The sequence below is a fragment of the Leptonychotes weddellii genome, chromosome 10 (assembly GCF_054177405.1).
Source record: "Leptonychotes weddellii isolate Sample4059 chromosome 10, ASM5417740v2, whole genome shotgun sequence".
Lineage (NCBI taxonomy): Eukaryota > Metazoa > Chordata > Mammalia > Carnivora > Phocidae > Leptonychotes > Leptonychotes weddellii.
Genome location: NC_138378.1, coordinates 18,652,675 through 18,676,464, shown reverse-complemented (window position 1 = coordinate 18,676,464; position 23,790 = coordinate 18,652,675). Strand labels below are relative to the sequence as shown.

General features: G+C 47.8%; 1 protein-coding gene across 3 annotated transcripts; it reads left to right on the top strand.

Annotated features, from left to right (window-relative positions):
* Positions 1-556: 556 nt before the first annotated feature.
* Positions 557-23,564, top strand: LBP (lipopolysaccharide binding protein). Of its 3 annotated transcripts, XM_081832793.1 has the most exons (15): positions 558-711; positions 2,558-2,672; positions 3,833-3,961; positions 6,934-7,089; positions 7,689-7,752; positions 10,614-10,677; positions 12,718-12,809; positions 13,304-13,480; positions 14,814-14,873; positions 16,131-16,298; positions 17,522-17,589; positions 18,098-18,140; positions 20,356-20,419; positions 21,243-21,319; positions 23,170-23,564. In XM_081832793.1, the coding sequence occupies exons 1-15, from the start codon at positions 588-590 to the stop codon at positions 23,212-23,214; spliced, it is 1,446 nt and encodes a 481-aa protein (XP_081688919.1). In that variant the 5' UTR covers positions 558-587; the 3' UTR covers positions 23,215-23,564. The 3 variants fall into 3 exon arrangements, with proteins under 3 accessions (XP_081688920.1, XP_081688919.1, XP_081688921.1); XM_081832794.1 differs by lacking the exon at positions 12,718-12,809 and having other exon boundaries at positions 557-711; positions 13,338-13,480; XM_081832795.1 differs by lacking the exon at positions 3,833-3,961.
* The last annotated feature ends 226 nt before the right edge of the window (positions 23,565-23,790 follow it).

The window sequence follows — 23,790 nt, the reverse complement described above, 5'->3', positions numbered from 1 at the left end:
TATTTGCACACTGATGTCAGGATGTACTGACGTTCCAGAAGCAGGACTTCAGGGTTACCAGGCATGCAAGCGTTTAAAGATTTACCAAGTTGCCTTCCAGAAAATGTAACCACCAGCAAGGTTTGAGAAAGCCTGGTTTCTTGGCAGAAAGATTTCTTTAAACTCAACTCTGTTTGTTTAAAAAAAGAGGTAAGAACTTGGCTGGCGCCAGACCCGGCTTTGACTCGCAGCTCCACCACTTGCCAGGTGTGGGATCTTGAGGGAGTGCCATGACCTCCCTGAGCCTCCCAGTCTGTAACCCCGGGCCTTCCCAGAAACGAATGTGGGGTCTTTTTGTGGGAAAGGTGGACACAGATTGTCACCTGGGGCCAGGCCAACCCACCCTCTGACCAGGGGCAGCAGCAACCGGCTTCTAAGCATGACCCATGACCCCAGCAATGTCGCAAGCAAGTTCCAGTCTCTGTGCCTCCCATTCCCGATGCCACGATCCAGGAACCGCCCCCGCTCAGGAGCCACCCCTGCCCCAGGCCCCTTGCTACTTAAGGGGGGGGCAGGCCCTGCCAGGGCCACTGCACTGGGAATCCAGGATGAGGGCCATGGCTCAGGTCCTGCCCTCTCTACTGCTGAGACTACTGCTCACGTCCACTCCAGGCGCCCTGGGTACCAACCCCGGCCTGGTGGCCAGGATCACCGACAAGGGCCTAGAGTATGGTAAGAGGATGTGGCTGTTGGCTGGACTTGGCCGACCTGCTGGGCGCCAGACTTCTCTGGAGCTACTTGGGCACGTTACTTGTCTGAGTGGGGGCCCCTACTAGCCGACAGGGAGAAGGATTTGGAGCAAGCGTTGATTTGGGAGAAAGTCTCCAGGATACAGCACAGGAGAGTGGGAAGGTGAGCTGAGAAGGGGGAGCCGCCAGAAGACAAGAGAGGTGTGTTATGAACCCAGCCACTACCCACTGACAGGGACAATTCCACCAGAAAGTTCTTGATAGAGTTTGAAAACATATGTCTTAAATCTAGAAGGCAGAATGGTGGTGACCCCCAGAGGAAGGCTGTGACCCAGAGGGGGCAGGAGGGAGGCTGTGGGGGTGCTGGGACTGTGCCGTCTCTGGTTCTGAGGGCTGGCTACGTGGCCGCAGAAACATTTAAAAGTGATCTGGCAATGTCTTTTATGTATATGTCCGTTTTAGAGAATGAACAAAAATAGGACGACTTTTTGAAAAAGATGCTGAAACAAAGCGTCCGAATTCATCCATCCAGAGAGTAGGGAGCTGAGTCGTCTATACAGCACTCCCCACGATAACTGAACCAGGGCTCTCCTCACATTCGTGGAGCCTCAACTGCCTAATCTATTAAATGGGGTAATAACATTTCCCCAGGTAGGGTTGTTGGGAGCAGAGGAAAGGAAATCAGGGAAGGCTTCTTGGAGGAGGTTCGGGGCGGTACAAAAGATGAGTGGCACTTGGCGAGGGACGAGCAGTAGCATTCTGGCAGAAGGACTGGCATGGGCATTCTCTCAAGGGAGGAGTGCCAGTTGGAAAGAGAGGAGGCCCCTGGTCTTCTGTGTACACATGCGCTCCTTGAGGGCAGAATCCTGGGTCCCTCATATATCCGAACAAACAACGAGTGCTAGTAAGAGCTGTTTATATTGAAATCCTAAATCAGGCAAAATTTGCCTTTGGCTCCTTTCCACTGTGTGATTGATTGTACCATGTTCACTTAGCCAGTTGGCTAGAGTTGGATATTTTGGTCCTTTCCATATTTTTAATAACATAAACCCCACTTTGCTGTTCCAGGCCTGAGTGCCTGGCATGGGCCACGCACCAAAGCTAGGAGTGCATGTCATCCCCCCTCACCCCCTTTGTGCTCTGCAGTGATCTCCTTTAATCTTCATGCCAGCCCAGTAAAGAAAGTTCTGTTGCCAGGGTGCCTGGGTGGCTCAGTCGTTAAGCGTCTGCCTTCGGCTCAGGTCATGATCCCAGAGTCCTGGGATCGAGCCCCACATTGGGCTCCCTGCTCGGCGGGAAGCCTGCTTCTCCCTCTCCCACTCCCCCTGCTTGTGTTCCCTCTCTCGCTGTGTCTCTCTCTGTCAAATAAATAAATAAAATTAAAAAAAAAAAAGTTCTGTTGCCATTGCCATGGAGAAGGTAAAGCTGAAGTCTTGCTCAAGGTCACCCTGCTAGAGAGATGCCGGCGCCAGGATTCTATCCCTCAAATCCCTACAGTGTCTTCTGCACAGGCTAGACGCTGGGAAGGACAGAACAGAGGAGCACCCACCCACGCACACAGCACTCCTCCCCTTGTGGGGTTGCTGACAAAGACACTGTTCCCTCACCCACAAATTGGGCACCCACATAACAGCACCACGTGAAATGCAGTGATGCTCCTGTTTCTCATGTCACTTGGTACGCAACAGGGGCTCAATAGTCTGGAACTGTCTTTAATGCTTATAAGGAAGTCAGCCTTTCTCCCTAGAGCAGGTGGAAGCCACTGAAGTGTTTAGAGGGGAGGCAGGCAGGCAGGCCAGGCTGACTCGCTGCTTTTTTCCTGTCCACAGTGGCCAGGGAGGGGTCGGTGGTTCTGCAGAAGGAACTGCTCAGAATCACGCTGCCTGACTTCACTGGGGACTTCAAAATCAAGCCCTTTGGCCGAGGGCACTTTGAGTTCCACAGGTGAGGCTCCCTTCTGCTGGGGCCCTGAGGTGGCTGGGGGTAGGGGTGGGGCTCTGGAGGGCGGGGAGGGAGAACCCCAGGACTTCCTTGGGGCAGCGATGGGAGAGTTCCTCGCGGCATTCAGAGCGAAGTCCTGGGAGGAAATTAGGTTCCCCCATTTATTCATTCATCCAGCAAATATCAATGAAGACCTACTAGCTGTGTGACCTGAGCCTCGGTTTCCTTATCTGCAAAATGGGGATGACTCTGTGAAAATCCAGGCTTCGGTCTGGCCTCGGCATGTAGTCCGGGAGGGAAGATAGACCTTAAACTTTAAATATAGTAGCCCAACTGTTAGAGCTAAGGTTTGTCCACCCAGGGGAGTCAAGGAAAACTTCCCAGAGGCGGTGGCATTTGAGCTGAGTCTTCAAAGGATCATTAGACATGGACGGCTGATGCCAAAAAAAAGGCATAAAACACTTGTGGAGGAACAGGCGACGGAGGAGGGCAGTCGAGTCACAGCTCAGCACCCCCTGCCTGCCTACTACCATTGATAGCTCCACTCATTCTTTCTTTAATTCAGTCCATTAGCAAACATTTACTGAGCACTACCACGTGCCGGGCATATCAAATGGAACTTGACCACTGTTTTCCCACTGACGGCCCCACAATATGTGTCGTCTTGGTTTGCTTCTCCCAGCACTTTGTACCTTTTCTTGGGGCCAGCCTCGGCCTTCCCTGAATCCAATCCCCACCTGGATCTCTCGAGGGAGAGGATGGCTCCAAGAAGGAGCTGCAAACCCAAAGGGGTGTGCCGATGTGCCCTACTCCAGATCCCACCCAGGATCATGACGTTCATGGGCTCTGATCCCGATGGTGTGACTTTGGGCAAATGCATCTCTATTTCCCCCTCTGTAAACAGGGAACAAGAAGAGCGCTGACCCCTCTGAGAGGCGCAGGTGACATAAAGGAGGAAACGCGCTTAGCATGGCCGCATGGTCAGCACAGAGCACGCCTCAGGCGCTCAGGAAGTGGGGGTGCCCACGCCTGCCTGGAGCCGGCTCTGCCAGCCAAGTCCCCACGGGGTGGGAGTGAGGCGTGGCAGGGGCGGGAGCAAGAGCCCCGCTGAGGCTGGAGCCAAGCTGGGGCTGACGCCGTGCTCCCCGTGTCTCTCTCCTCAGCCTGAGCATCCACAGCTGTGAGCTGCGTGGTTCTGCTCTGATGCCCCTGCCCGGCCAGGGTCTGAGTCTCACCATCTCTGACTCCTTCATCAGAGTCCAGGGCGAGTGGAAGGTGCGCAAAGCATTCGTGTAAGTGGACTCTGCTCCCAGGCTCTTGGGCCCTTGGCCTTGGCCTTTGTCCCATCCTTCTTGGGTCCAAGGTGTTCTAGCTCATCAGAAAGGCCCCATGGTGGATGGAAAGAGCCCACAGGGGTTGGAGGCCTGGCTCTTAGTTGAGTCTCTTCCCTTCTCATGCTTCCCTGATAGGGTTGTGGGTGACCTAAATGAGAGAATTTTGGGTCTTTTTAGTTTGCTTTCCCCAGCAGCAGACCCTAAGACAAGAATTCAAGTGTAAGTACTTTATCTGGGAAATGACCTAAGGAAACATCCACGGGGGTGGAAAAGGGAGGCAGGGAGGGAAGGAAGTCAGCTGAGCAGCTGACTGGAGCTCAGCCTTCCTGGGGACCTCTGGAGACCATACAGGCAGAGCACACCTCTGAGCTACCCTAACTCAGCCATTATGACCCCTTCTTCCTGTTTGCCGTTGGTCAAGGGGGGCTCCCAGGGGCACGAACTCCCTAGCACTTTGAACTGTTCTTGACCTCCAGGGTCCTTGGATGGAAGGTAGGTCGTCTGCTTGAGCTGCCATACTAAAATATCACGGACTAGGTGGTTTCAACAACACTTCTGGAGATCCAAGGTCCAAGATCAAGGTGTCAGCAGGCCTAGTTTCTTCTTAGGTCTCTCTCCTTGACTTGTAAATGATGGCCGTCTCGCTGTGACCTTGCATTGTCGTCCCTCTGTGTGCATGCACCCCAGTGTCTCTCCGTGTCCTCTTCTTATAAGGGCACCAGTCAGATTGGATTCTGGCCCACCCTGATGGCCTCATTTTTTTTTAAGTTTATGTATTTAAGTAATCTGTACACCCAACGTGGGGCTCATACTACAACCCCGAGATCAAGAGCAGTATGCTCCACTGACTGAGCCAGTGAGGTGTCCCCCCAGTTGTCTCATTGTAATGGCATCAATTCTTTAAAGGCTCTGCCTCAAATGTAGTCACATTCAGAGATCCTAGGGTTAAGGACTTCAACAGATGAATCTGGGTGGGGGCACAAAATTCAGCCCATAACAGGAGGGTTGACCAGTCTTTTCTGGGTGACCTGACCATATTTATACTTTTTTTTTTAAATTTTATTATGTTATGTTAGTCACCTTACAATACATCATTAATTTTTGATGTGGTGATCCATGATCCATTGTTTTCGTGTAACACCCAGTGCTCCATGCAGTACGTACCCTCCTTAATACCCATCACCGGGCTAACCAATCCCCCCTTTCTCCTCCCCTCTAAAACCCTGTTTGTTTCTCAGAGTCCATAGTCTCTCATGGTTCATCTCTCCCTCTGATTCTGCCCCCCGCCTTCATTTTTCCCTTCCTTCTCCTAATGTCCTCCATACTATTCCTGATGTTCCACAAATAAGTGAAACCATATGATAATTGACTTTCTCTGTTTGACTTATTTCACTTAGCATAATCTCCTCCGGTCCCTTCCATGTTGATGTAAAAGTTGGGTATTCATCCTTTCTGATGGTTGAGTAATATTCCATTGTATATATGGACCACATCTTCTTTATCCATTCATCTGTTGAAGGGCATCTTCGCTCTTTCCACAGTTTGGCTATTGCGGACATTGCTGCTATGAACATTGGGGTGCATATGGCCCTTCTTTTCCTAGACCTGCATTGTCCAATACAGTAACTTCTAGCCACGTGTCTTCACTGAGTACTCGAAAAATAGCTGGTACAAATTGACATCTGCTATAAGCGTGAAACACCATATTTGAAGATTCAATACAAAAAAGAACGGAAGAAACCTCATTAGTGACATTTTGTGTCTGGCTTCTTACATTTATCCTAAGATTTTTGAGGCTCATCCACATGGTAGCATGCATTAGTCCTTTATTCCTTTTTATGGATGAGTAATACTTCATTGTGTAGATAGACCACATTCACCCTTATTCTTTTTTTTTTTTTTGGAAGGGGCAGGGTGGGGGAGAGGGAGAGGGAGAGAATCCCAAGCAGGCTCCACACCCAGCACAGAGCCCAATGCAGAGCTCGACCTCACGACCCTGAGATCATGACTGAAGCCGAAACCAAGAGTCAGACGCTTAACTGCCTGAGCCACCCAGGCGCCCCTACCCTCATTTGTTTTAAAGCCTGCGTGGCATAGATGCCTATGACTTACTGAACCTGTCCCTACTAGCTGACATTTAGGTGGTTCATCACTTTTTGCTATGACCCATGCTGCTTCCATGAGCTGCCCCACTCATATATCTGGGCGGGAAGAGCTGCAGAGTAAAGCTTTAGAAGTAAAATTCCAAGATCGAAGACATGTGCGTGAGGATGGATCCCAGCAGTCTATATTCCAGAGGTGCTCTTTCCACTACAGCCCCTGGGACCTCTGTTTACCCATACCTGCTCAAACTTCAGAACTTCCATCCGACAGGTGAAAACTGGCATCATTGTTATTTTCATTTTTAATAATGTTTCATATGCTTATTTGCAATTGAACTTCCTGTTTGATATCTTTGATCCCTCTTTTTAATTTTTTTCTTTTGGGTTGTTTTGTCCTTTTCTTATTAATTTGTATGAGCTTGTTCTTTGTGTATTAAGGAAATTAGCTCTTTGGCTGGCTCACCATGCAGGGTCTTTCTTTCTTTCTTTTTTTTTTTTAACTTTGAATATGGCATTTTTTTGTTCACTGAAGTTTTAATTTTCTATGCTGTCAAGTTTATCAACCATTTCCTTTAAGCCTCCTGAGACTTGGATCCTACATAGAAAGGCTTTTGCTCACCCGTTCCCAGAAATAACTAGACCCAGGCTTTCTTCCTGATCTTTTATGGTCTTATTTGTAATAAATCTTTACTTTGTAATAATTTTCCCAATTAAATTTTTATTCCAGCTCCACTTATTTTGGGGTAAGAATCGAGCTTCATATTTTACCCACAAATGGTGGCTGATCTTAGTCTAGGAATGGATGAATTCTTCTCTTATCTCCTCCAGGAAACTACACGGCTCCTTTGATGTGCAGGTCAAGGGCATTACCATTTCGGTCAACCTTGTCTTGGGCAGGGAGCCCTCTGGGAGGCCCACCGTCACTGCCCCCGGCTGCAGCAGCCACATTCGAGATGTGGAGGTGGACATATCGGGAGATTTGGGGTAAGTCACCACTGAGACACTGGCCCGCTTGACCCCTGGGTGCAGCCTGAGGCCCATCCAGCCCAAGGCCTGGCCTCTGATAAATATATATGTCCAGGTGTAATGCAGGGGCACATCACAGGCACTTGGAGGTCATTCTTTGGGGGACCCTGCTGAGATTAACAGATGCAGCTTCGAGCCAGGAATACTGGTGGGGACCACCATCAGATGAATGAAATCTGTTAGAGGAACACAAGGGCTTTTGGCCTCCGGACAGTGTGTGGACAATCTACAAGTCTTTGGGGACATATTTTTGAGCCTCAGTTTCCTTGATTAGAAATATATGGATTCTCAAGCCTCTCCCCTAAATCTACTGAATCTGATTAGGGGCAGCAGGTGGCTGGGATGCCAGACACGCTGAATCAACGAGTGTGCTGGGATCTGGGACTCTGCATTTTCATCCTTTCCAGGATTCTGAGACACAGCAGGGTCCCAGGATGGGGTGAGGAGGGCTCCCTTGGGGACCAGCCTGGTCAGAGGCCAGGGCCAGGCTTTCTCTCCTGCCTCACTGTCCCTGCATTCAGTGGTACACAGCTGACCGTCCACTGTTCTCTCCCTAGGTGGCTGTTGAATCTCTTCCACAACCAGGTTGAGTCCAGGTTCCGCAGAGTATTGGAGAGCAAGGTAGGAATGTCCAAGCTTCTGGCATCTGCTGTGTCACTCAAGGGCTAGGTGGACACCTTCAGTGGCCTCTGGCCCTGGATGGCCAGGTTGACTGGCCCAGACATATTTAGGCCCAAGGCCCAGAGAGGACAAATCATTTGCCCAAGGTCATGGAGCGTGGCCAAACTGGGGCAAAATGTAGGTCCCTGGACTCCAAGTGTGTTTAGTGAGGCAGAGAATGGTTCGATGTTCAGCCAATGGTAAAACAGCGGGAGCGAACAGAGACTCCTGCCCCTCCCTCTCCTTGACCTTGCTCACTGGCCCCCGCCCCCTAATGCCCTGCACTCCATAAGGCCAAAAAGAGAATCAGCACTTAGGTGCCTGCAGACACCAAACAGGACAGTTGGGAAATGTGAGAACCAGATTGGAGCCCTGGTTCCTACCTGGCTGTGCTCATAAGCACATGCCCTGGAGGGGAAGGCAGCACAGAGTGTCATTTTTTCCCATTAAAAAAATGTGAAATCTCCCAAATTTTGAAATCTCTGACAAAACAAAGAGGTTTCATGTTAACAAATACTTCACCCCAAAAATCCCATTTCTGAGGTATCATGGACCGGGAGCTGTGTCTGTAGCAAAGACTGTGCTTCGGAAGGGAGAAGGTCATTCAGGAGGAAAGAGGAACACACAACATATGCACACACACACACACACACACACACCACACACACGCACACACACACACACACTCTCCACTGAGGCCCACGGCTGGTCTTGTGCCCCTGGTGGTTGAGGTGGGAATAGCAGACAGACCCTGGAGATGGGGAGTGGCAGACTGCATTCTGTTCCTTTTTCTTGTTCTGGGGTCCTGGGGTCTAGGTGAGCCTGGGAAATATGCCAGCCTCCTTCTTGAGCACCTCATTTCCATGTTGCCATGCTTTTCTCAGTAGGACATAGTATTCTTCAGCGGTGTGCATTACCTTGCTGGTGAGGAGCTGAGTCAGCTTTCGAACTTCCTAGAATATGGAGCAGCTTATACCAAAGGCCTTCTAGGGGCTGGGTGTCTTGGGAAAGATGGAGATCTCACTTGATCCCTGACCCTTATGGGTCTTCAGAAATTTCCTTCTTCTAGGAAAACGAAGAGCCTGGTACAGGATCTTTCAAATTCCCCACTGATGGTATCTGACCAGCAGGGCTAAGAATAACCACTTCCTGCATGTTTGCTCTCTGGGCCATATAGACCCACTGTCTCAGCCCCCTCACCCCCCAAAACTCCCTGGGAAGCACTTGGCCTTGTCACTGTATCCTGTGGGTGAGGACTCAAAAGCAGGGAGAGATTCTGCAAAGGTCACACAGCCAGTGGGGGACTGGACAGGATTTGAACCCAGGTTTGTTTAACTCACCTACAACACCCTTAACCTGCCTCTCTAGGAGGTCCTGTGATGAGTCTGGGACTGAGGGCCGAAGGCCTTCCCTCCCCCATCAGGCAAGTCCCCTCAGGGGTGGGGCATCCAGGGGGGCCTTTAGGAAGATCTGATGGGCCCTTGTCTGAAGGAAAATCAATAAGAGAACAGTCTCTAGTTGAGGCCAGCAGTTTCCTGGTTCCCGTGAAATCAACTGTGACTGTCCCTCACCACTCCATTCTTTGCTTTTTGGCAACAACCTGAGACCAAACTCCTTTCCCAAAACTAAGCTGTCTGCAAAGGGAGGTTAAGATTTCACCTCTTGCCTGCCCAACCCCCAGCATAGAGCTTCCCCACATCCCCATGCCTGATTCATGTCTGCTCACCCTTTTACCTGCCCTTAAAATGCCACCTCCCATGCTCATGGAGCCCCCAGCCCCCATATACCTCTCCTTCCTTATATACGTGGATCCGTCTGAGCAGAAGGTGGTGGCCGCTTAATCAAAACAACTTGTACCGTGGGGACACACACACACATGCACGAACAAAGAAAATATTTACATGTAACTGCAAATGTTTTAAGATAAAGTAAATATAAATCCATTTGTCATATTGTGACACAGGGCCCAGAACTGTTCTTTCAAAATAGTCTCCTGATTGACATTGGACTTTGTCTTTCGTGCATGAAACATTGATTTGCTACAAATTCCAGCTCAGATTTCTTTAACCACAATGAGAATTCGAAGTCATTTGCAAAGCAATCCCAGTGCCGAATCCTTCTAGATTTTTATGATTTTTTTCCTCCTAAGCCTTTTCTTGTGCACACCAAGAAATTTCTCTAAGCAGCTCACCTTTCCCAAGTACTTAGGTTTTCTCAGTCATATTTCATTGGTTTACACAATAAATATTCCAAGCGATTACGAGAGCAAATATAGCCACCAGGTTTGGGAACACGCATTCCCTCATCTTGAGAAGCATGCCACTCAAGTGGCCACCACGAAGTGTGTGGAGAAACGTGGAATACAGATCCGTCCAGCCAACCTGTGAAGTGATGATATTTGAGAAGTATCTACTAAGTACACACTTATGTATTTCTACTGACCGTCTAGTTCTGCTATTCAATTCTAAATTCTGGGGGGGCCAGCACCTCCCAAAGGAAAGTATCTTTCAGGCTGGAATTTCAGGCAGTGCTCCAGCCAAGGTACCCTACCCAGCTGGGTAGCTGACTACCTAGCTCAGATGTCCAGCCCCAGGAAAAACTTGGAAAGGTCCGCCGGATGGGCCCCATTGAGGTCCACATGGGGACCTGCATGTTTTTGATCATTTCTGTTTCCTGGCACATGGCACGTGATGAGCACTGATACATTTTTGTGGAATCGATCAATGGGCTAATATATGAACGACGATGACTACAGCAATTAGCACAGTGGCAGACCAAAGCTGGGGGGACCTGCTCAGGCTTTCTCCTCCTGTGTTTTTCAGATTTGCAAAATGCTCCAGAATTCAGTGACCTCAGACCTACAGCCTTATCTCCAAACTCTGCCAGGTAGGCTACTCCACCCATCCCCGGGATACTCTATTAATTTATATAAGCACATAAGCATGCCTTATAAAACATTAAATGGGACAGAAGTATAGAAAATAATAATTTTTTTAATTTTTTGTATTTTTTATTTTTAAAGATTTTATTTATTTGAGAGAGAGAGAGCACAGAGAGAGAGGCAGAGGGAGAAACAGACTCCCCACTGAGCAGGGAGCCTGATGTGGGGCTCGATCCCAGGACCCTGGGATCATGACCTGAGCTGAAGGCAGATGCTTAACCGACTAAGCCACCCAGGTGCCCCGAAGGTAATAATTTTTAAGTATCCCTTCCTCCCCAAATTTTCTTCCAAGAGGTAACCCCTGTTTGGGGTGTCACCCCTCAGATATTTTCTTTTGTATATAAAAATATAAATATACATGATCATTCAAACATGCATTCATTATATATTCCTTTCATTCATGAATACATGTGTATGTGCCAAGTTATGAACATATATCAGTCTACACATAGTAGACATTGTTTCTTTTGTAACTTACATACCTTGGATATCTTTCTATATTAGCGCACATAAATTTATCTCATTTTTAAAAAACTTTTTGGGGCACCTGGGTGACCCAGTCGGTTAAGCGTCTGCCTTCGGCTCAGGTCACGATCCCAGGGTCGTGGGATAAAGCCCCATATCAGACTCCCTGCTCAGCGAGGGGTCTGCTTCTCCCTCTCCCTCTGCCATTCTCCCTGCTCATTCTCTTTCTCAATAAATAAATCTTTAAAAAAAAAAACTTTTTGTGGAGGTTTATAGAGAGAGAAAAGTGTTCAAGTCATAAGTGAACAGCTTAAAGAATTTTGCCAAACTGAGCACAGGCACGTCCCCGCTCCCAGCGCAGGAAACAGAACATGATGGGGTTTTCAGAACCCTTCCCAGCTCCTGCCCCTGCCCCCCACTGAAGGAAAACCACTATCCCAACTTCTCCCAGCAAAGATTAGTTTTGCACTTTGTACGCGAATGGCACCACGTAGTATTTTGAGTCCTCTATCAAGAGCAGAAGGTTTTCTTTGCTCAACTTTAAAAGATGAAGTTGATCCATACTGCTGCGCAGAGAGAGTTCATTCATTCTCCTTGCTGGGTGCCGCTCCTCGGTGTGGGTGTCCCTCCCTTTGTTTATCCATTCTGCTGTTGAAGCCCATTTGGGGAGTTTCACTTTGGGGCCATTATGGGTGGTGCTGCTATGAATATTCTAGTACATATGGACACATGTCTTTGCATATATACCTAGGAGAGCGACTGCAGGCTGATGTAGCAGACGTAGGTTCTGCATTATCGGATCCTTCCAGTGTTCCAAAATGATTGCCACAGACTTGGTTTTAGTAGCTGTGTAGTGTTCCATCCTATGGATGTGTCTAAAGTATTCTGTGAGGCCCTGGCCCCCGGGTCTTACCCTCACTTGTTGGCAGCTGTCTTTCAGGGGAGGCCCAGGCAGCCACAGACAACCTAGTGCATGGGACACAGGACTTCCATTCCCCTAGGGCTTTGGAGGGCAGTTTCTGGGCCCTCTGGACATGGCCTGACCTTCCTGGTTATTTGGTCCTGTGTGTTGATAGGAGGCCAGTTTCCCTGAAGATCAAGGCCTCAGTTGGAAACTGGGGAACAACTCGCTTGATTGGAGAATCCTCCCCATTCTGTGGCTTCTTTGGCATGAAGCTCCAGGTGTGGAGGGGCTGCGAGAACTGGGCTCCTCCTGCCCTCAGATGTGTGTGTGTGTGTGTGTGTGTGTGTGAGAGAGAGAGAGAGAGAGAGAGAGAGAGACCCTGGAACCCACTCAGGCTCCAGGCGGAGCATACCACCCCCTTCATGGCTAACCCACCAGTGGGACAATAGAACCATGTCCTCTCTTTCTTGGAGGAGCAGCTCTTTGCTCTGGGGCTGGGCTGGGTAGAAGGTCTTGAGGCAGAGGGGCAGGGGGCCTTGAAGAACATGACAAGCGTGTGGATCAGTCAGAGCGCCCATCACCTGGCTCCTAATCCTGCCCCTCTCCTGGTTCACAGTCAAAACAGAGATCGACAGTTTCGCTGGTATTGATTACAGTTTAATGGAAGCCCCTCGGGCAACAGCCCAAATGCTGGATGTGATGTTTAAGGTGAGAGTCCTAGAGCAGGGGTGTGGGTAGGCTCGGCCCCAGCATAGCATACCCTCATGGCAAGTCCTTACTTGGGGCCTCCCATCTTTCTGGCTTCAGGTCTGTCCTCATCTCCCCAGGGGTTCCAGCTGTGTTGAGGGCAGGACAATATGGAGTGGTGGGGATCAGGGCTCCAACAGTTGTCTTACAAGCCTTCAGCCTTGAAACCCACCCTCTTCCCCTCCTTCCTCTTGACCACCATGCAAGTGAGGTCAATCAGAACTGGGCTAGGCGGTGCAGAGGGTACTATGGGTTAAAATGCCAAAGTTGGGGAGCTTTTCATTTACAGATTCTGGACACACAACACTTTGACCCAAAGGAAAATACCTTTAATGGTAGTTTCAGACAGTGACTTGCCAGTGCCCCCACCTCGTATATAAACAACTGCCTAGCTCAGATGTCCAGTGCTGGGGTAGACTTTGAAAAGTTCAAATGCATCCTATTTCTCTCTCCAGGGTGAAATTTTTAACCGTGATCACTATTCCCCAGTCAGCTTCCTTGCTCCTGTCATGAGCCTTCCTGAGCAATACAACCGAATGGTCTACTTTGCCATCTCTGAGTATGTCTTCAACACAGCCAGCGTGGTTTATCATGAGGCAGGATTCCTGAATTTCTCCATCACAGATGACATGGTGAGGATGGTGGCAGAATAGCACTCACAAATGACAGGGTAACCTGTCCTTCTTCCTTTTTTCCTTCCCACCTCGTTTACGTCAATGAAATAGGAAGTTACTGAGAAGAAAGATTCAGACAAGGAAATACATAAATTAGCACAATTTCCCTTTTCACTTTGGCTGCCAGGAAGCTCGAGTCAAAATCCTTTCTCCCTTAGAACTGTGAAAGATTATGACTTCCCTGTCTGGATTTTACTTTTGCCCCCATCTAGACCTGTTGTTCTAATTCATATTTTCTCTCCTGCTTGGTTTGTAGAGGTTTAAAAAAAAAAAACTTTAAAAAATTTAGTAAATGAGGCAGGATAATAGATACACTAATAAATGCATAAAGTTATATTGAATAGGAAATTAAGACCAAGTTAAAAGTAAAGCACAGTTACAACACCATGCCCATAAGTTGATTTTTTTTTTAAATAAAAAATTCTACTTGAGAGCTTCCTTGTAGCCAAAGTAGAAAATGTCCATGATTTAGTGATTCGTGGTGAAAGGAGAGACAAGGTCTTCCTAGGACTTACCTCTGAGACAAGTGTTTCAAGTGGGGCTTTGTATAAGGAATATTAAATTTTATAGTGGATTGCATCTTTAATAATTCTCAAGTTTCTTTAAAATTTCTGGGTTTCAGAAGATTATTTCTTGTAGCTTTTTGTAAAGCTGAGGCCTCGTGAACAATGTCAGGATGATGAGGGAAACACAGCGCAGCCCCACTTGGATGGTCCAGCTGGCTCTGATAATAGATGGGGGCCCGTCTAGTGGGTGGGTGGGGTGGCTTGTGGTCTTTTGGGTGATTTCTCACCCTTGCACAGGCCTTTTGCTTCTATTATCATGTTTGAGTAAGGCACCCCACCTGTGGTGCTGTCCTTTCTTTTAGTGGATTGGTCAGAATAGCTGTGTTTTATAACAGCTATGCGCTGGGCCCTGTGTAGGCGCTGTGTTTACCCCACCCCATTTAGCCCTCACAATGACCTGATAGGCTCAGAGAGGTGAAGGGACTGGCCTGTGACCACAGGGGAACAAAGCCAGGAACCATACCTAGGTCCTTATGTCTACAAATCTCACCCTCACGGACCCTCTGAGTGTGTCACACATGTCACCCATGTGCCAAGGAGAGCAGCCGGGACCCTGGCAACTGGTGCTTGTGGTGAGTGCTGGGCAGGCATCTCACTATTGCTATGGCAACCCAGGTAGTCAAAGAAGCTGCAGTCTTGAGCATCCCCCCCCTCCACCTCCCCATCTTTCTCAGACCTTCAGTTCCTGCGGGAGCACCCTAAAACTTTGTGTCTCTTTGCTGCAGGTTCCCCCTGGCTCTAACATCCGGCTGACCACCAAGTCCTTCCGCCCCTTCGTCCCCAGGGTAAGCCTTCTCTCAGACCTTGGCAGGAGCAGGCCAAGCCCACTAGCCTCCAGGAGTTTCCCTTTAAAACCACAGAGCTACTCTTGGCTTAACTAAGAGTCAGAAGGCCGGCAGTGAGACCCCCAGGGAGGGCAGGGCCTTCATTCTGCTGGCTTCGGGGCCCCTTCTCTCCAAAGCCCAACAACAGAGGGCTGAGCCCTGTGTCTCTGGGACCCGGGGTTGCCCAGTCTTTTGCCGACGATATCTGAAAATCCCAAGGAGTGCCAACATGTCCCCTCAAATACACCTTAGTTAATAACATCAGACAATTACAGAGGGCATACTAGGGACCAGGCACTGTTCTTGGTGCTTTAAAAATTATGTTTTGACCAGATAATAAATTCTCATGGTTCAACATCCAAAAGACATAAAAGGTTCTAGAGTGGAAAATTTCTCATCCACTCCTGGCCCCTAAGCACCCAGTTCCCATCCAGAGCCTACCTCCTTCTGGGGATATTCTATGTATATGCCAACAAATGCTGTGAATCTTTTCCATTTTTGTACACAAATGGGGATATATCATACACACCATTTTGTACCTTACTTTTTTTGCCTCACTGTTCCGGGAGATCATTCTGCAGAGGTAGAAAAGGAGCTTCCTCCCTCATGTTTTCATGGGCATCCAGCCTGCCATCATATGGACTCACCGTAGCTGGTTTAACCAGTCTCCCAGGAAGGACCTGGGGTTGTTTCCAGCAGTTGCTACAGCAACTCTGTCATCACAGGGCTAAGCTCCTCATTCAATCCCACAGAAATCCACTGTCCTCTCCTCCACCTCCCCAGTCCCCTCCAAGGCGCAGCTCAGACAGGCGGTCATGTCGAACATCCAAGGCTTGACAATACTCATCCTGCCCTTTGACTCAGCAATTCCACTTCTAGGAACGTACCCCTCCCCCCAACAGCCAAGGGTATTCACAGGGATGATCATTATAAGGGCAAAACCTTGGAGACCACCTGATGCTCACTGTGGCTAGATCAGTTACAGTACCCGTGCCCGATGGAACCCAATGCAGCCGTGAAGTACATATACAGACTCCAGATGTCTGACAGGGCAAGATAAGATCTCCAGGTGCACCATTAAGAGGAAAAGGAACAGAGCATTTTGTGAAAATAACATCAATCAAAAAGCATTCTCGGCTTTCTCTGACTCCCTCGGGATCCCCCTGGCAAACCTGCATATTTCCTTCTCTTGACATAATATCCTCATTCTGCCCCCAGTTAGCCAGACTGTACCCCAACATGAACTTGGAGCTCCAGGGAGCAATGGCCTCTGCCCCATTCCTGAACTTCAGCCCTGGGAATCTGTCCTTGACTCCCCTGATGGAGATTGAAGCCTTTGTGCTCCTGCCCAGCTCTGCCAAGGAGCCTGTCTTCCAGCTTGGTGTGGTAAGGCTCAAAGCCTTTGCAAATGCTGTTCCGTTTTTCTGCATGCTCTCCCCCTTTCCTTCAGATCTCAACTTCAATATCACTTCCTCAAGGAGGACTTTTTTGATTGCCTCTTACCACCTTAGGCCCCCTGTCATTTTTTTTTTCTTAAAGCACCCTATTGTTTTTCGGCATAGCATTTATCATAAAGATACCTATGTAGCTGTTTGCAGGTTTATTTGCTTAATGTATGTATCTCCCACTAAGCGAGACGGAGCTATTGTTGGGAGGAAGGCATCAGGGTCTTTGACTTGTTTGCTCTGCATCTGTATCTGACCCATGAAGACTACACTTCCCAGGCTCCCCTGGACTTTGACTTCTAACCAAGTCAGCCAATGGAAAACACTGTCAAGAGACTAGAGGGCGGGAGGAAGAAAGAAGCCGAATATTTCTTCCTCTGTCTTTGTCCTGGACAGAGGCTCAGGCAGTGAGTGTGTCTCTTCCATGGTGGTTCCCATAACCCTAGTCCCTACTTCTGTTCTTCCAGTCCTGGGGTGGAAGCAGCGTCCTACCTCTGCTAGTCTCTAAGTTGCCCCTCTAGCTCTCTTTGGCTTCTTGGCAATTCCATCACTTGTGTAACCAGTTCCCTATATTAAAGTCCCTCTGAGTTAAATATTGAGAGGGGTCTCTCTCAATAAACCCTAAGAGCAAAGGGATTCTGAGTCCTTTGGGGTTCCTGCTCACTGGATGTTTCAGGGTTGCAACTCAACAAGACAAATTTCTGGAAGGGTAATTGCTCCTAGATGCTATATCTGCAATTTGATTTTGTTGTTATTGTTGTCGAATTTGTTGTTATTAATATATTGTAAATTAAAACAAAATATTATTAATATTATTTTTATTATTATCACCCCTAGGACTGACTCTTAGCCCTGAGATAGCTAGAAATGATGCCTTTAGAGATCTCCAGAGATAGGCACTCTACACCTCTTGGTAGTCTGTCTATTCAAAGTTCAATCACTATCATAGTCAGAAACTTAAGGTAAAAAGTGTTCAAGTCCAAGTTCAAACATGTATTGAGTACCTATGATGAGCCTTCTGGGAGTCCACAGTCTAGTGAACAAGTTCCTGCTTTAACTAACTGAGTTGTTTGTTTAAAGGAAACAGCTAGTCCTAATAGTTATCATTCCTGTACATGACAGCCTTTCTCATCTAAACCAGTTTTCTTCTACTGGAATTTCCAGGCTACTAATATGTCCGCCATGTTGACCTTCAACACCAGCAAGATCACTGGGTTCCTGAAACCAGGAAAGTAAGTCAGCCTCCTGCCCACATGGAGGCATTAAACTGGGTTCCTTCCATCTGGACACTGTAGCTGATTTTCTGTAGCTGGGGGTAGGGATGTGAGTAGATCTTCTTCTCGATGTTAGGGGCTGCCATTGGGGAAGGAAACTTAAATTTTACCTCAGTTGGCCCAATTCTTTTCCCCCACTAGTCCTGCCTCCACAAACTTCCTTTCCACCTAATCCCCATAACTTCCAAATTTCTAAAGAATTTATTAATACTGATTTTTCTTAATCTGTAAATTTTCGACATCAGCTATATTGACTTTCTGACATACACTACCCACCTCCCCTCTGTGAGTCTTCCCAATGAGGTTGTATCACTGGTTTTGGGTCTTAAACATCTTTTCCAGTCCCATCCCTACGTTGGCTCTGTGTCTTCTCAAGCCAGTACCTCCTTTCTGGGGACCCCTACATTGCTTAGGTTTGCCATGGGCATTATGCCCCCATCTCTGAATCTTCTCTGATTCATTATAGGATACAAGTGGAGCTGAAAGAGTCTAAAGTTGGAGTGTTCAATGTAAGTTATCATTGTTTTTATTTATGAAGTGATTAAGGTATTAACTAATTTAGTATATTTACTAAGCAATGCTATAGCACCTATAGGAGAAAATAGAAAAATGAAAAGAGCTACTCTCTGCTGTAGAAAAGTATAGAAGTTCTCGAGGACATGATACACAGGGCCAAGGAACAGTTACATCCCAGTAGAAGATAAGATATAATTAAATTGTCTGTTGGACAGAATTCTTTTAACTACAAGAATAGAAAACCAATTAAAAGTGTCTTAAGCCAACACGAGGAATTCATAGGGTCATAAAACTAAAAAACAAATTAAAAAAGAGGTTTCAGGCATAACTGGATCTAGGTGCTCAAATTAGTGCATCAAGAATCTCTCCCCCTCTCTCCCTTCTGCTTTCATCTGTGTTGGCTTCATCCTCAGACAGGTTTTTCCCACTGATGGAAAACCTCAAAATTTTGTAGTTTAATTTTTTTAAAAAATCCAGATGCTAGCTCTCTTTAGGTGAATCTGAGTCATGTGTCCATTCTTTAGCCAATCACTGTGGTTAGAAATTGGACAAGGCCAATTGACCAAACATGGGTTTCATCTACACTTCTGGAGCCAGGACGTCTAGTCTGAAACCATATGGACTGAGATTGGAAAGGAGGGTTCTCCAGGGGAAAATAGGGACTCTGTTATTAAAACAAGAGGAATTAATTGCTGGGCAGGCTGAACCAAGAGGTGATTTCCACAAGGAGGAACAACTGGCAAAATGGATGGCCCCATATTGAAGTAAGAAAGACAGTGGGAAAATCAATGTGGGCTGATGTGATCAGGGAGAGATTTCTTTTTTTTTTTTTTTTACATTTTTAAAATTTTATTATGTTATGTTAATCACCATACATTACATCATTAGTTTTTGATGTAGTGTTCCATGATTCATTATTTGCATATAACACCCAGTGCTCCATGCAGAACGTGCCCTCTTTAATACCCATCACCAGGCTAACCCATCCCCCCCCTCCCCTCTAGAACCCTCAGTTTGTTTCTCAGAGTCCATAGTCTCTCATGGTTCGTCTCCCCCTCCGATTTCCCCCCCTTCATTTTTCCCTTCCTACTATCTTCTTTTTTTTTTTTTTTAACATATAATGTATTATTTGTTTCAGGGGTACAGGTCTGTGATTCATCAGTCTTACACAATTCACAGCGCTCACCAGAGCACATACACCAGGGAGAGATTTCTGACAAGAAGGAAGGCAGGGTGAAGGCAGCTCCTCTTCACAGGCCAAGGAGGAGATGGATAGACCTTAACCTGCAATAATTGTCTTCCTTTTCACCATCCTGCCCACACTGGCCCCTCTGGCCAGCCTCCCTTTGCCCTTCGCTGCCCAGACCCTCCCTTACGGATTTACGAAGTAGGAACAACCACATAAACTGTAGGGAGAGATGCGGCCCACAGGGACCCCAAAGGATGACCCCTTCCAGGGAATGAAGGAGGAAGTGAATAATGACACACTAATATTGCATCTGTGCATGGCATGTAAAAATGTCCTATGAGGTAAAACATCCGTATGTAAAGATGCACAAAAAGTCATCTTATCAGGTGTTCAGAACATGGAATGCAGAAAGCAAGAACTATAGAATCAGATAAATCTGGGTTCAAATTCTGCCCCTGCTGCCCCGTTTCTAAATGTCACTTTCATTCTGTGGGCCTCAGTTTTCTGGTCTGTGAAATGGGGGCAGTGATAGCAACTTCAAAGGGTTATTGTAAAAATTGAACCAGATGTATATGTAATGCTCTGAGCCCTATACCAGCTATATGATGAGTGTTAAAAGTTGTATTTCATAATTTTTGTTTTGAATTTTTTAAAAAAAATTATTACACAAGTAATTCAGGAAAACATTCTGTGAAAAAAAAATTAAACTGTAAAAAAAAAAAAGCTTAAAGATAAAGCTAAGCCAAACCTTGATGTTCTCCTAGAGGAAAGACAGTTGGGTGTATAATCTTCCAAGTGTTTCTATCCCTTTGCACACAAATAAATGTGTATCTCAAAATAGTTTTATATTATAAAACAGTAGCATGATGTAGGCATCTATCTGAAATTTGCTTTTTTCAGTCTTGTTTGCCATGTCGGCACATACAGAACTACCCCCACCCCAGGGTGGCCATGTGGAAGTTCTTTGGTGGGCAAAATGGCACGTGTGGTCACGGTGTATCTCTCCTGTTCTCCACCAGGTGGAGCTGTTGGAGGCGCTACTCAACTACTACATTCTCAACACCCTCTACCCCAAGGTCAACGGTGAGAGTTGCTAGGGATTTTTCCATGTCAAGGAAGACAGTGCTCTTTGAGGGAAAAGGAACTGGACTTGGAGCTGGGAAACAGGGCTCTCCTGCAGGTTGAGTGATCTTGGGTTAATCATTGCTCCTCTTTGGGCTTCAGCGGCCTATGAGATGGGCGTTTTGAAGGTGATCTCTCCCTCCGGGGCTCTAGTGAGGGTTAGGGACTGAGGGACTCTTTGGAGCACAGGAAGCCTCCTTCTAAGAGAGAAGGAGGGACTTGCAGAAGTGTGCCCCCTATACCCTGAAATGGCAGGTAAAAGACTGAGGACCAAGCTAATACAGAGGGCACAGGGCAGCCCGTCTCTGAATCCACATTCCCCAGTCAATTGCCAACTCCCTAGTCAGATAATAAAGCATAAAGCCCTAAACACTGTTTCCACAAAGCCCTGCTTCATTTGGCTGCAACAGAAAGCAGGACGGGGGTGGAGGGCAGAGAGCAGGTGCCCACTAGCTTCTTACCATGAGCGTCTGCTGCCCCATACCTGCTACTCTTCCCATATAGCACCAGGGCTGGGAACCCAGGCTCCTGGAGCAGCCTGCCGGGGTTGATATCCCAGTCTGGCTGTGTGACCTAGGACAAGTTACTTGGCCACTCAGTGCCTCAATTTCCTTATCGGTAAAATGGAAATAATAGTCTTATCTACCTCGTAATCTTTGGTGATCATTAAATGGGAATAAACTGTGTACAGAGTTGGCAGAGAGAAACTTATTTTTTTCTATTACTTTATTTATAGTTGTTATTTATTAACAAATCTCTCTCCATGTTATGCCTCAACCTCCAGAGAAGTTGGCAGAAGGCTTCCCCCTTCCTCTGCTCAAGGATATTCGGCTCTATGACCCTGTTCTCGAGATCCACAAGGTCAGTGGGTTCCGGTGGGCTTTTGAGGATTTGGGGGGGTGGTTAGTTTTCCAGGTTCAGAGCCATAGCTCAGTGGGCAGGACCCAGCCCGGCCCTGCAGCTCAGAAGGGAGAGGGAGACCCCAGGCATGACTAGACACCATGCCACCACCCACGTGTCCTTTAGAAGTGGCACCCCTCCTGTGGGTGACCTGGGGGAATCTCAAGACCAGCTCAGTTTGAAAACATTGCCATGGCAACAGTGCAGGTTCTGAGAGCCAGTTGTAAGTTTTGAAAATTTCTTCTAAATTCTTTTTTTTTTAAAGATTTTATTTATTTATTTGTCAGAGAGAGAGAGCACAAGCAAGGGGAGGGGCAGGCAGAGGGAGAAGCAGGCTCCCCGCTGAACAGGGAGCCCAGTGGGGGTCTTGATTCCAGGACTCCGGGATCATGACCTGAGCTGAAGGCAGACGCTTAACCGAAGGTTCATAGAACCATTAATAGAACCGACAGTTCTATCCATCAGAGACATCATTTACTGAACTATTTCTATACCAAAGAATATATCTGATTCTTCACTCTTCTCTCCACTATTCTTTTTTTTTTTTTTAATTATTTATTTATTTATTTGACAGAGAGAGAGATAGCGAGAGCAGGAACACAAGCAGGGGGAGTGGGAGAGGGAGAAGCAGGCTTCCCGCCGAGCAAGGAGCCCGATGCGGGACTCGATCCCAGAACCCTGGGATCATGACCTGAGCCGAAGGCAGACGCTTAATGACTGAGCCACCCAGGCGCCCCATTCTCTCCACTATTCTGACCAAGTATTTTCTGGTCAGTCTGTGCCCACGGTTCAGGTTATCTTTCTAGAGTAGAATCTGTAAGGTGGGATGACTGGGTCGGTAGCCCCATGAGCAGTAAAGGAGATGATGTATTGTGTCTGGTACATCGTCAACATCCAGCAAATAACAGTCACTAAAAACAGGGAAGGGCCGGGGCGCCCAGATGGCTCAGTCAGTTAAGCACCTGCTTCGGTTCAGCTCCTGATTGGTTCTGGGATCGAGCCCTGCATCGGACTCCCTGCTCAGCAGGGGCGTCTGCTTCTCCCTCTGCCTCTCCCTCTGCCCCTCCCCCTGCTCGTGCTCTCTCTCAAATAAATAAGTAAGATCTTTAAAAAAAAAAAAAAAAAGACAGGGAAGGGCAGCAGCATGGTCAGGGACATGGACACAATGACCGACTGCTGTGTTTGAAAGACTAATATCCAACGTCCTTTTGGACCCAGGGATGCTCAACATCCTACTGCTGAGAGTTTACAAGCAGTCAGACAGCTGGTTATTTGAAGTAAGACCTGACAATTCATGCAGCTGGCCTCAGCTGGGCACATGGGAAATCATCAGAAGATTTATTATATACTCTCATGTTCAGCAGACTTTTGAGGTCATTTGTTTGACACCCAAAGGCAAGGGCTGGATCACTGTGGGAGAGAATTGGACTTTGCCTCCAGTTCAGAGTTTCCGCCCCTTCGGGTGATGGAAACTTCCAAGGAGGTAGGAGAGTAAACCTCAGTGGTGCACAATTTTGTGTTATTCGCGAAGGAGAGAAAATTTAGGCGACACAAAGGACATTTATGGGGCCTGCCAGGAAGCAGCAGTAGCTTGGGAAATGACAGATAAATTGCCACCTTTGAGAAGGTGGCTGGAAAAAGCTGTGCTTTATGGAGACCTTGGGGATGGAGGCACATTCAAGATTTATGCATTGACCTGGTTTCTGGCAGAGCTCATGCTCCCGCCGACGTGGGCCTCCCTATATATTGGAGATGCATTTTTTTGGCATAGGGGATGCTTTTGACAAGCTGTCCTGTCTTGTCTCTCTTAGGACTTCCTGTTCCTGGGCACCAACCTCCAGTATGTGAGAGCTTGAGAGCAGGGACACAGCCGGGGTTTGGAGGCCACAGCTGGATCGGCAACTTGCATTTCCAGAAGTGCCGTGTATTCCCAGTGATTCTGGGAAGATGAAGACTTCTCTGTTCTCAGCTCCGGGGGAGAGGTCCGCCTGGCCTCTGCCCCCACACTGCTTCTCTTCAGCAGGTGCGCCCATACCCTCTCTGACTCTGGGCTTCAATGCCCCCACCTCACCCAGGACGGACCATCTTCCCGCCCTGGCCTGGACTATCTTTAAGGACGGGCATCATCTTTTTTAGTCACCATCTGATCCCTGTACCTGGCACTTAGATCCTCAATAAATATTTATTGAATGGTTCAATGAAGGAACCAGTTGGTGTTCTAGATGAACCTTCTTACCACCCACCCTCTTTTGTCTGAGGGGTCTTTGGATGGTCAGCCCCATCCGTGGTCTCACGGACGCCCACCCAGCCCTGGTCCTGGCTCTAATGCCCGCTCTGGAAGGTGCTTGTCTCTCTTGGTGCACGGGCAGCTCAGGGGCTCGCTTCAGTGTGTGCTCCCTCCCTCACGTCTTGCCTGCAGCACACAAGGGAAC